At 31.9% G+C, this 14064-nt stretch overlaps 1 protein-coding gene across 1 annotated transcript in view; it reads right to left on the bottom strand.

The window, feature by feature from the left end:
• Positions 1-1644: 1644 nt before the first annotated feature.
• LOC132716440 (laminin subunit gamma-1-like) overlaps positions 1645-14064 on the bottom strand; it is a gene marked incomplete at its 5' end in the record, with an annotated part of 32078 nt that continues 19658 nt past the window's right edge. Inside the window, 8 exon segments of the mRNA XM_060699712.1 lie at positions 1645-7236; positions 7962-8089; positions 8529-8628; positions 9235-9393; positions 9868-10067; positions 10712-10826; positions 12154-12276; positions 12937-13114. Of these exon segments, the coding sequence (XP_060555695.1) occupies positions 7099-7236; positions 7962-8089; positions 8529-8628; positions 9235-9393; positions 9868-10067; positions 10712-10826; positions 12154-12276; positions 12937-13114 (1141 nt within the window).

Here is a 14064-nt window from a genome sequence, read left to right as displayed (position 1 = left end):
TTTAGGAGAAATGGCAAGGACAAAAATGAAATATGAAAACTAACAAAGGGCAATAACTCAAAAAATAGTAAGTGCAGAGCAGCAGTTTCTGTGCACTGCACTTCTTATCAAAAAGATCTGTCATTCTATGAAGTTTCAAGTCCATATCTTTTATACTTTAGGAGAAATGGCCATGACAAAAATAAAGTATGAAAATTAACAAAGGGCAATAACTCAAAAATTAGGAAGTGCAGAGTACCGGTTCCTGTGCACTGCACTTCTTTTTAATGAGATCTATCATCCTATAAAGTTTCAAATCCATAGCTTTTATAGTTCAAGAGAAATGGCCCGGACAAAATTAAAGTATGAAAATTAACAAAGAGCAATAACTCAAAAATTAAGAACTGCAGAGTAACGGTCCTTGTGCACTGCACTTCAAGTTATTGAAAGAAGCATGCATACCAAGTTTGAAGTCAATCAGACTTATAGTGACTGAGTTATGCTCCGGACAAGCTTAAGGGGACGCCGACAACGACACCGCCGACAAAAGTAACCCCTTTATGTCACCTTTTCAACTGGCGACACAAAAAAAGAAACAAGTTTTTAAATGGAACACATAACAGAGAATTAATCAACAGAATGCACATAGCTTCCTTGCCACTGCAAAATTATTTTCTATCAGTGACATTGTACTCAATTTTTGCTGTCAAGTTGAAATAAATTAGTAATATATTTCAAAAGATTGACTATAGTAATAACTGACAATGACAAATGGCATGTTATTTTATTTTTTACCTGTTCACCAACCATTTACATTTGGATGGGCAAAATGTGACTTTTAACACAATTATGCTTTATAATCAACATTATATAAGCCAGACATCTTTTACATCTACCAAGTGCAGAGCCACCAAATGACCAAGGTTCATTTATTAGTACATCAGTCAAGTGTAAGACTGGAATAACTGGAATCAGGGTCCTCCTCACATCGCTTAACAGAAACCCTGAATGCTGGGACAAAGTTCATTTACTTGTACATCAGTCAAGTGTAAGACTGGAATCAGGGCCCCTTCATACCGCTTGAGAGAAACCCACGAATGCTGGGACAAGGTTCATTTATTTGTACATCAGTCACTTGTAGGACTGGAAAAACTGGAATCAGGGCCACCTCACACCGCTTGAGAAACACCTAGACAGCTGGGATCTGAAATCACAACAATATTGTCACACTAGCTTAAGTCTATAGACCATAAAAATAATCTATCCTAGTATTTTTTGAACTGAGCAAGATTATCATTGCAGATGTTACAATAATAATTATTTGTTGTATACAGCACCAAGTGGACAGTGTGCAGAAGGTATTACATAGAATCTTGGCAGAAATTATTTGAACTCCAGGCAGTAAGATTTCACCTCCAAGTTATAAAACTTTTTTTGTTCTGTCTGAATTCTCACAATTTTCATTGGTCAGTGTTTATTCTATGACAGTTTCTGACCAATCAGAGAGACTTAGAGAATTTCTTTATAACCTCGTAACCAGGTCTCCAGATATCAAAAGTTTGAACTCCAGGTTGCAAATATTTGGACTCGTGGCAGCAGCAACAATTTGTATTTCAGGTAGCAACAATTTGGACCCTCCAAGGATAAAATATAAATAACAAGAGATATTTTAACAATGGTTTATTTTAATACAAAATTTCAGACAGGGATATAAAAATCAAAGCAAGCATAATTGTCATGAATAATCCAAATTACCTGTTTCTTGATTCTAGGTTATTTTTTTGATACTTGTTTTTTTTTATAAATAGTTTCTTTTAGTAGTGTCTAATCAAAGAAGCTCTGCATGGAAATTTCACAGTTTAGAGGTAGATTAAATTTGAGACTGAATCAAACAGGTAAGTAACTAAAATACCAGATTTTTTTGAAAAACAAACAAAACATGTTAACCCATTTGAGCTCTGTCCAAGAGTAGGTAAGATAACATGATCACCTAAATGAATAGAAATTTGGTAGAAAGAACACATTTTGTGTTTGGTAACTCTGCAGTATCACCAAATTACTAATTTTACTATAATAATGTATACACTAATACACAGATTTTTATTTACTAGAATACTAAGTACAATTTATTACAAACTGATTCAGTTTAAGAGTATGGTATACACTTATATAAAATAAAATATAAATAAAGTTTAAAAAAATAAGCAAACAAACTGTTAATGGTATAGCACCGCTTCTTCTCTCTTTTTTAAATTTAAAAACAATGTTGCGTTTTTACTTTTTTACGTATACTGAAGAATAATAATAAGTTTTGTGTCAGATGATTTTACAGAACAAACTAAATGAATAGATCTATAACAAATAATTCGCAACTTGAGTGGGTTTTCTTTAGGAACTACCAATGAAATATCAGTAAAATAAATAAAGAATATTTCAATTTACCCATATTAATTATCAATATAATAAATCAACACAAAAGCGTTTTTTTATGACTTGCATAATCTTAAAACTTGAGAAAAAAATCTCCAAACCAACTCTTCATTTTCTAAGAATGAAGATAGTGACTAATATATTTAATATATATATTTTATGAAAGAGAATTTTTATGTTGTTAACTTGTTATCATTATGCATACAGTTCTGTTTTCATTATGACATAAAAATGGATTTCATTGCTTTCAATTCCTGTAATTTGTTTCTATTTATAAAATAAGGGGGAAAACTACAGTAAAGCAAATGCAAACAGAAAAAAAAGGTATATATACAACCATTGCTAAAACAGCAATTATTTCAGAACATAAAGCTTGTTTGGAGAAAATATGGAGGAAAAAAAATCAATACACAAATTCCAGACCAAACTAACTAGGAAGATCATTGTGACTCCCCTTGTATCATTTCTTACCATTTCTTTATATAAAACAGAGGTAACTAATTCCCAGGTAATACAGCAGTATAAGGTTCACAATGATGGTTTCAAGTTTCAAACAACATCATCAAAATTTTCAAGAGTACACATGTACTACACTCCTATAAGTGCCTATATTCTACTAAAATTGTCACTGAAATATTTTATTTATATATCTCTTGCAATGATGATAACATTTCTAAACTTCCAAAAAAAAGTCTTTCCCCAGTTTCATCACATTTGCTGTGATACTAAATATTTGACAAAATCTGTGGGATAACATCATACATATAGTTATCATATGATGTCATATATATGTACACATATATTTTTAATCAAATTTGGATAATGTTGTATTATTTAGAAAAAAGCTTAGTGATATCATTAGTTACACTAGTTAAAATGACGTGTTCATATGAAACACATTATGTTTGTTGCTTGCATAGAGATCTGGAGATATAGATGGCACCTCTTTAAACTGTATATGTTACTTTATGATAAAATCTTACCCTAAATCAAAATTTGGATGTCTTAAAACTCATATAAAATAGTAAAAATAATTATAAAATAACATGACTTCAAAATATGTTGTTATCAATATTTCAGACTGACAAAAAAACTTAAATTTGTGATTGTAACTTAAAAGGTGAATAAAAATAAACAAGAAAACTCTATATACATCATCATTAAAATATCTATTATCTCCCTTTGTTATAAAAAAACCATACTACAAAATCAGTAATGAGAGTTCAATATGACAATTAAAATCATTAACTGGATTTTCAAGTAAGAAGTTTTAGATTTTATTTAAGATACTACAGTGATGTTACCATACCATCACATATAGAGCTACATGTAGTACATTGTATGTGCCGTCTTACCAGACTTTGCTACTGACTTTTGATACCATCCCTCCGCCACACCACACCCCCAGCCCCTCCCCAGTACACACACTGTAACAATGGACTGGTTCAAAAAGTTTAGAAGCACACACTCGTTTTAAAAAAACTTTGTCAGATATAGGTTTAAAATAAGGCACTGGGAAAAAAACATTACATTTGATGAAGATGAGAAAAACAATGTAAAAATAATAACCATACAAATGACAAGTGATGGTATATAAAAGATTGTACTCTACAGTCTCAGTCTTATAAAATGATAAGCTGATCTCGCATCTAACACATCTATAAACAACATCAGTTGATTTCATGGTTCTAAAATCCTATACATTTAATACATCTTTTCTCTTAAAGCTTATGTTTATAAAGCAATAGAATAATTACAGTTTATCATACAAAATACACAATTATCTATATATATAAAAAAAAAATAAAAAAAAATCAAAAAAAAAATCGTAAGCATATAATTATATATATATATAAATAACTCAAGATATTCTATTCTAGGACAGTTTGGTGTAAATTTCATTATTTCTATGAACGTTGTTTACAATTTTCAACACAAAACTAATTTGGTGTGTTTTGAAAATCAGTAGTTACCACATTATATATTATATAAACTACACTCTGATAGTCAAAACTGACAAGACATCTAATTTTTTTTGTTTGGTTTTACATAGCAACAACACAGTAGAAGTGACATGGTGACTTTCAAGCTTAACTGATGGAGGAAGACCTCAGGCGCCCTTCTGTGCATTATTTCATACACAAACAGGCACCTGAGTAAAACCCAAGATATTTAAGCATAGAATATTTTGTTTAAAATGAATTAAATATCTATTGTTTCAGCTAAAATGCAATAATAGTTTTAAGCTTGATATTGACCGCTTTCTAGTCCACTTCTCCTAATAAACAAGTACTGGTGGCATATTAAGATACAACGCCATTACCCTAACAAAAACCCGAACCCACAATCCCTCCCTAAAGAGTCAGATACCTTGGCTCCATGTAATGAAAATATACACCATACCTGTACATAAATACAATATGTTAAGAAATGCAACTCACTAAAGGCACAACACAGAACATGAAGTTTGGCACAGTTACATATTAATGATAAAATGTTAGGGTTTCTATACAGATAAGAGTCTAGTTTCAAAACGTTCTCCATATTCTTCCCCAAAAGAAATTTCTACATGACGTTTATAACATGGGGAACAAATCCCCTCCTAAACATATTTTTTTAATACATTTATTAAACATTCCTGTGCTGTCATAATGAATGTTTACAAATAATTAGTTCTATTTCATTACATGAAACTTTCATTGATAAATATACACAAAAAGTAAAAAGATTTAAAATGTTTATGATGTCAAATAATTGATTTGAAAATGAAATTACGTTAAAATTTCTTTTTGGAATATACACTTTTCAAACAGTTCTTGCTTGTATTTGTTAGGTTGTAAGTCACATCAGTAATGTAAAGGTCATAAGGTGACATTATTTCAGGTACAAACAGGCACTTGATAGAACCACAGACCTTCCATAAGCTAGTTGTTACTAAGACTCGTCTTACTTAAAGAGATTCATTAGTCTGTAGGATTTGAATTAACTTACTAGATCTATTATTACATGAAACAAAAAATGATCACAGAAATATTGCATAGATTCATTGTAAACTTTGTTTTTTATGTACTTATTAATATCTCACTTGTAAAATGTCAAATATAAAATTAAAACTGTAAATTGTTTATATATATATATCGTACAAAGATTATTTTTGTTTAAAAATGTAAATGTTCATACAAATTCAAGAGATAAAAAACAACATGTAAATTGAACAACCTTTTGTGTCTGAAAGTAAAACGCATGTTGTACTTCCTTTTCGAAATTTTATGCTAAAAATATTTTTGTCAAGCTGCAAAATTTACTTTACTTATAAAAAAAAATCACGAAAAAAGGAAAATTATCCATACAAATTCAGCTACTTTAATGTTAAAAAATTCAGTACATAATCATTAGATATTAGTCCTGGTTTAGTTTGTTCCAAAATAAAACAAATATATAACACAGATCATTTCAATTTGAAAGTAAATACAAAACTTTATTTCAAAAATTGTATAAACCTAAGATGTAAAAATTGAATTATACAGTATCATACAAAAAAGACATGCAAGTTACACAGTTCATTTTCTCCTGTTTGCCACATTTTGATCAATGGTCAATGGGGTAGGGTCAAGCGTAATATCACTAGATATAGAAGTTTACCCACCAGTCAATTTACGATGAATTGAACATATACTATACATACACACATATATACTGGCCATATAAATATACATGTAAATGTTGATCAGTTATATATATCAGTAATTACTTAGTAACAAGACAGTTCTGTATGTATTACTTATTTCTCACCTATAAGAAAGTTTTGAATCACTAATTACTCATCTATTAGACTGACAAGTTATAAGACAAGGTGTCTGTTTATTGTTTTCATATTCACCTGCTTATAAGGCGCAGCATGCAGCATATGCCTTAAAACACAAAGTAGACAAAACCATGCCTTATATGCAAGTAAACATAAAACCTTTTTTATTGTCTTCTTTAGTACAGTATATCAGAAAAGTAGATTTCATTTCTCCCCAAAATGTTCTCTTTCTCAATGTATGGTACATGTATTTCAAAATAGTAAATTTTAATGAATTTCTGAAATGATTTGTAAAATATTTGATGTTAACATTTTTGGGCTTGGATTTTACCATTTCACTTGCATTTTGGTGTAAATCTGTTTCTGTGTAACAAAAAAAAAAAGATTGCAATAGTATATGATACACTCCATAAATACGCATGCAACATTGATTAAACATATCTAGGCAATGTATGACATATGTTTCTATCAATAAGTTTAAATATCTATACAGAAGGACATAAAATGGGCATCATTCAATATAAGATGGCAAACTATAAGACAACTGAAAAAATCTATGTACACGATTTTCAGTAATGCCACAACAAATCCTAGCATTTTATGTAAAAGAAAGAAAAAAAAAACGACAAAAACAAACTACTTCTCAGAAGTTTTCTCATTAAGACATACATTGGCTTTCTCTTTAACTTCACAAAATCACAATTTCTTTGATTACACAGTGCTCATGTCAATAAGATTGACAATAAAAAACACACGCAGATTCTTGTCAACACCAATGAATAATGAGTAAAAAATAGCGACACTTTGGTTTCAAGTCTATGACAATCTGTACATGATGATTAACATTAAATCAGTGTTTATATTACAATGAACAATGTCATTATCTACTGTGCTGTAGGAGTTTCAATATCAATGTTTTTGAAGCAGCCATCTGGCAGAGATTCCATAATATCCTTGATATTCAACACATCAGCTTCAAGATCAGATAAATCTTGTCTGTAATCTTGTACATACATCTTTACCTAAAATAAAAAAATGTCAGAATATGATTTTATATGTTTCTTTTTTAATAAAGAAGGTCAAGAAACAGGTAGACTAGTTATATTAAAATTTTTACACAAAGTTAAATTTGGAATCCTTTGAACAGCTTGATTTCTTTCTCTGATCAAAGTAACCAATTCAAAAGGGCTTTGCTTTTCTGAAAATATGTCACACAAACATAAGTAACCCTAGACCTGCTGGAATCAGTGAGTGGTTAGCCTTTACTACCAATATTGAGCCAAACACGCCTGCACATTCCCGCAGTCTGACCAGCTCTATATGAAGCGGAAGCTCAAGTTTTGTATTTTGATACAGAAATCTGTTAAACTTTAAAATGGACTGTGACTGATTCAAATCTGGGAAAATCCATTACACTAATGCAGCTGGGTAAGTATCAATATAAAAATATCCAAACATAGCAAAGAGCAAATCAGTTTTAAGATTAGGATTAAGATTTTATCAGATATGACCAACAAACAAAATAATAACAGTTTGTATCCTATTTCACTGTGACCTGCATTGAAATGAAAAGGGATAATTTACAAGTCATGACCAACCTACCTGCCAATCTGAGGACTGTTGGCCACTGTTGGCTTAGAGTGTTCTCTAGCTAATAATCTGACATGTTCCGATTTGTAGACTAATAGACCTATGCTTAAAACAAATATCCATGTTTTCTTTTTTAAAAGTGTGTAGAATTACTAACCTGATCATTTGCGTTGGTAAGACTGACAAATTGCTTGTCAAGATTTGCGTCCTTTAGAGTTTGTTCTGCTGCAGCTAGTTCTACTTCTAGTCTATCCAACTCGGCTGTGTCCAAATCTCTCAATGTAGCTGTTAGGAATATAGGTTTCATTTTTTTTCAATCAAGTAAGATAAATAATTAAAGTAAGTTTTAACAGATTAACACTGTTTCTGGTAAACAGTAAGTATGTAAATTCTATGACAATAATCAATAAAATTAAATTGCTTTCACTATAGAAATAAGATTACATTTTTCATCTGACCAATAATTAGATCGAAACACATACAATGTAGTAAAATTAAAAGATTTCTCTTTTTGTTGTGTTTTATGTCACACCAACACAGTATAGGTCAAATCGCGACTTTCAATCTTTACTGGCAGAGGAAGACTTCAGATTGACATTTTGTGCATTATTTCAGGCATGAGTTGGCACCCGCAAAGTTCAGTAAAGGTTTAAATACACATATTTGGATAAGATACATTTATACAAAATGGTATTTTTTTTCTGAAACATTATAACTCACATACCTAGAATGCTACTGATGTTTTCAACCTTGGCAAGAGCATCAGCAACTTTGTCAGCAGCGTCCTTAGCTGTCTGTTTAGCTTGTCCAGCTTGCTGCAAAGCCTGTAACAATATTTAAAGGCAATATAAGTCAAAACCTACAGGCAATAGAAGTCCAAGTTGGCAATTTAAGTCAATATTTAAAACCAACATAAGTCACAAACTTACAGGCAATAGAAGTCCAAGTTGGCAATTTAAGTCAATATTTAAAACCAACATAAGTCACAAACTTACAGGCAATAGAAGTCCAAGTTGGCAATTTAAGTCAATATTTAAAACCAATATAAGTCAATATTTAAAGGCTCTCTAAGTACATTTTTAAAGGCAATATAAGTCAATATTTAAAGGCAATATAAGTCAATATTTAAAGGCAACCTAATTAAATATTTCAAGCAGAATAATTCAATTTTTAAAGGCAAATCTATGTCTATATTTAAATGCCAATTCAAGTAAATCAAAATGACAAGAATACCAAAGAGTTATGCTTCATGCATAATGGCAAACTGGCTTGTGTTGTAAATATCCCCAGATGAATGAAGCAGTTTGCAAGGTATTTAGTCAAGCAATGTACAATACCCGTTAAAATGCGGCCCAATCCTCATCCCCTCCACCTATACCCACAAGATATTGAAACAACATATCCATTATACAGTAACAGGTTATATTTACATTTTCTGCCAATGTTTTATCATTGTCAGCCTCTATTTTGAGATTGTTAACTTGTTCCTCTGATTCATTTACATCATCAGCTAGGAGATCAGCTTGATCTTTAAGATCCTCTGCTTTTGTTTTTGTTCTGCGTGCATCTTGACGAATCCTGCTTGCCTCCTGAAAATATGTCAAAAATAACAGTTTAATACAGGTAAAACAACTGCAGTATGTCCTTCTTAGCACAAGTAGTTAGAAATTATATATATATATAATTTTTATTTCACCCACAATTTTCCATTCATTTAAGTTTTTGTTGACTTCATTATGTGTAAACTTGTAATACTGGACAGGACACTAAGACCTATTTTTTTTTAAATCCTGTTTTTGTTGCTTTGGTTACATGACACTCTTAAGAAAGAATAAGAAATTCAGACCCAAGTTTTTTTTTTACTGAAGGACCAAATGAACTAGACAAGTAATAGGGAATTCAGCCTTCGTAATATAGTTATCAAAAAAGACAAATTCAGAAATAATTTCCTAGAATTCAATTAAATCTTGCAAAAAAAAGTATTTTTTTACCCAAAGATAAGCATAGTATATCCTTAAGTTTTTTACAACTCACAAACACAATCACAAATATCATTCACTTACATCGGAGGCTCCCTGAGCCACACGTTCAGCCTCCTCTGCAATACTCAATGCCTCATTTGCATCGCTCTCAGCGCCACTGAGGGCATCACGAGCGTCTTGTGTGCGATCCTCCGCCTCCTGTATGAGGGCCTCAATCTCTGGAACCTCCTTCAGGGCCTCCTCAGCTTTACCTCGACTGTCCTGAACCACCTGGTTAAATCCTGGAAGTGAAAGTTTTGTATATACATTATGTACAAGTATATTTAACTTTAATAAGTTCTATTAACTTCTTATCTTATAACATACATTGGAAACTATTTCTTTGACAAGAGTTTCTACAGTCTGTCTAAACCTACAAACTAACAAGTATAAAATTAATGACTTACATGACTTAAACCCATAATATTCCTTCTAAAAATGATGACAATTATTACGCAGAATGTTTTATTTTCTATTTTTTTTTAATGGGTTTTACCTTGCACCAACACAATATAAGGTCATAAGGCGACTTTCCAGCTTTACTGATGGAGGAAGACCTCTCGTGCCTCTATGTGCATTATTTCAGATACATGAGTAGAACCGCTGTTGTTCCCTAAAATAGCTTTCTCACATGAAAGAATCCAAAGATAAATGCATGAGAAGCATTTGGTCTTAAGTCAAGTGCTTTAACCACTCAGCCATGGAAACCCAATATAAGCAGAATAAAGGTTTCAAACAGAGCCATGTTGGCTCCAGATCACTAAACTAATGACTACTGCCAGAAAGGTTAAAGTTTCTATAGGTTAGTTGCAGCTCACACAGAAAGTAAAGCAAAAAATTGTCAAAATTTGAAGCAGACTAATAAAATGAACAAAAAATGTTTTACCTAGAAGAGTTTGCAGAGTTTCATTAGCTTCTTTCAAAGTTCTCTCCCCCATTTCAACAGCATTTCTTGCCTTAGCTCTGGCACTGTCTACATCTGCTAATAATCCATCTGCTCTCTGTGAAGGGAAAAAAAATTATATAAATACCTGTTATACCGTATAAGTGGTTTTTTCTGCGGTGACTTTATTTCTGCGTTTTCTGCGGTCAGTTTCATGACCGCAGAAATAAAAACCGCAGAATATTTCACTCACCTGCTACGATATGTGTCCTGCATTATGACCTGTTTCGTCTACAGTAATAACGACTAACGTATTATAATGGTAAGGGGGTTTTCAAATTGTATTAAATTGCTGTAGGCTTATTATGTAATCTGTGTTATTAAAGGACGTACTAATTGTTAATGATGCTAATTTAAGAATATAGCTATTTCAAACCATTTCAACCCTTATACTGCTAAATAATCGTCGTCTACTATAATTGTCATCTGATTTACGGTCAACTGCTATCAACTTTTTAATTATAGAATTAAAGATACTACAGGGTTATATTTTTCACACGTCATTATACGATGATCAAAAGACTAATAAAATGAACAAAAAATGTTTTACCTAGAAGAGTTTGCAGAGTTTCATTAGCTTCTTTCAAAGTTCTCTCCCCCATTTCAACAGCATTTCTTGCCTTAGCTCTGGCACTGTCTACATCTGCTAATAATCCATCTGCCTCTGTGAAGGAGAAAAAAAATTATATAAATACCTGTTATATTTATTTCTTAAACTTTTTATTTTTTAGGGGGGCGGGGGACTTGGAATGGGAGGTGTTGGGAAGGTACTTGAGGGGGATTTTTAATCAAACTGACACAGTAAAGATGACATGACAACTTTTGATTTTTCTAGTTTAAACTGCTGAAGGAAGATCATATGTGCCCCCTCCATGCATGAGCGTGTACCTTAGTAGAAACATTTTCCTTACATCAGCAAACTGGATATCTTCTATATTGGATGAACTTAAAGCCTCTAGCAAGGATTTAAACCTAAACATTAAGTGTTTCAAAGTTTGTAACCTGAACCATTAGGCTTCTGGTGCCAGTGTTGTATTAACTCAAACTCACTTTCACTCATGACATCTTCAAAGGTGTTTCATAAGACATGGTAAGAAGGTAAAATTCCCTGCAAAACTCAAGCCACTAAACTAAAAAGTAAATGAGATATTCTCCTTATTATTTTCTAGAGATCAGAATTAACATTAACTTATATGTTATACAAGTCACCATCATTAAGTTATACCAAAAAGTTGTACAAAATACTTTTCAAACCACCTGTTGATGTTCAATGACATGTTTGCATGTTATGCATAAGTATGTTAGAGAAGTAAACTTCACAAAATTTTTAAGTTGTTTATAGTGCAACTAAAGTTTACAAACATCTAAAGGAACAGAAAGTGTACCTGTTGATGTTTAATTCCACTATCAAGTAAGTCCTGTGCTGTCTGTCTCTGGTCAACCACCTCTTTCAATAAATCTTCATTCTTGGCAATTAATTCCATAGCATCACGCTTAATTTCTGCTGCCTGTAAAATTATTTATAGACAATAGTTCTATACATACCAGAGTTTTTAGATATCTATTGTCTTTGATAAAGCAAACCATAATGCAATTTGACTAAAAATGTTTGTAATTGACAATTATTAGGTCTCTTGTTTTTAACATTACTCATCTTCTACTAGACAAAGCTAACCTTTATAAACCACTTTTTAGTATGTGAAATATTACACATAATAAGCAAAGAGAAGCTTATCTCGGAGTTAATTTTTTTTTCCGAATTTTGTGTAACATATACAAATTAAGCAGAGGTACACTATATCAAAATTTTGAAACTATGTTACATTATATAAATTTGGAAGCATAAAACTAATTTTTATGTAACAATTTTTTTAACATGACAAAAAATTCCATGACAATGGCCTTCACACACCAATTAATGGGAGCGATGGCCTAGTGGTTAAGGTGTCTGACTCTCAACCAAGAGATCATGGGTTCAAGCCCTACTTGAGTCACGACCATGTTTCTTCTTAAAAATACTGGTTGTTTCCAGGAAGTGGACTTGAAAGTGATAAATATAAGTTCGCAATATAAGTTGCAAGAACTTGTTTCGCAATCAAGCTTAAATAAATATGTTTAAACCAAACATAACAATTTTCCTTAAAAACCTGTTAATGAAAATTACTTACCTCCTCTTTGATCCTGTTAGACTCATCCAGGAGTTCATTGACATTGACAGCTGGCAGCTGTAGAGAGGTGGCCTGTGAGTACAGATCTAAAGCTTCCTTGTATGCCTCCATAGACATGTTCAATGCTTTCTCAGCAAAGAACTTGGTTCGATCATACTTCCTCTCAGCTTCATCAGCTCTACAATGACAGAGGGGGGAAAATCTTGTTATACCATGACACTTCTCTGATCATATGACAGTATCCCAATTATTCACTAATTGAGGATGATGATAAACATACCTCCATTTAATATTTCATTTAAAACTAGAAATGTGTCCTTAGGACACGGGTGCCCCCACCGCGACACTGTTCTATCAATCTTTTTACTAAGTCAAGGGAAATAACTCTACAAATACTGGATAAATCCACAAGCGAAACCCTAGGTGCAAATCTAAAATATGCTGAGCAACCTGCCCATAAGGTTTATTGACTATGTCAAATCCTTTTTGAGAAACTTGCGACACAAGTTGAAAATTGCAAAAATTTTCTAAGTGAAGGGCAATAACTCTAAAAATACTAAATAAATCCAGACGAAAATATCTGGTGCACAACTGCACATGCTGATCAATATTCCCAGGGGTTTTTTTTGGCCGATTTTATAGCCGTTATTCGGTCATATTCCCAATTGAAAATAGTATGTTTTTTTCCCAATTTTGATACAAAAATTCCAAAACGAAAACTTAAAAAAAAAAATTTTAAAAATCGATCTTTGGGGGAACGTAAAATTAAGCAAATAGCCGGCGTCTAAACAACCCACGTGTTAAGTAGACGCTTGATTTCTTAGTATAAGTTTATCGAGCGTCTTACGATACCTACGACCTTCGAAAGTGAAAGTAAATCAAAATGTTTCACACGTTAAAAAAGCACTGATAAAAACAAAAAAAAAATGATTTAATGTTTACGCAAGCGACTCTCTCGGAAAAGAGTTGTACTTCTGAAACGGTAACGGCGAATGAAACTGCAAGTACTAATGGGAAATCCTTCAACGGTGACCGTGAGTTACCACAATGATGTTCCTTCTCGGGGTTTTAAAAGTTCTAGCGACGAGTTTAAATCAGATACAGTTGTCCCTGTCAATGATCAAATGT

Source organism: Ruditapes philippinarum, unplaced genomic scaffold (assembly GCF_026571515.1).
Source record: "Ruditapes philippinarum isolate M1 unplaced genomic scaffold, ASM2657151v2 ctg6262_1_1_1_1, whole genome shotgun sequence".
NCBI lineage: Eukaryota > Metazoa > Mollusca > Bivalvia > Venerida > Veneridae > Ruditapes > Ruditapes philippinarum.
This window is presented reverse-complemented; position numbering and strand designations above follow the sequence as displayed.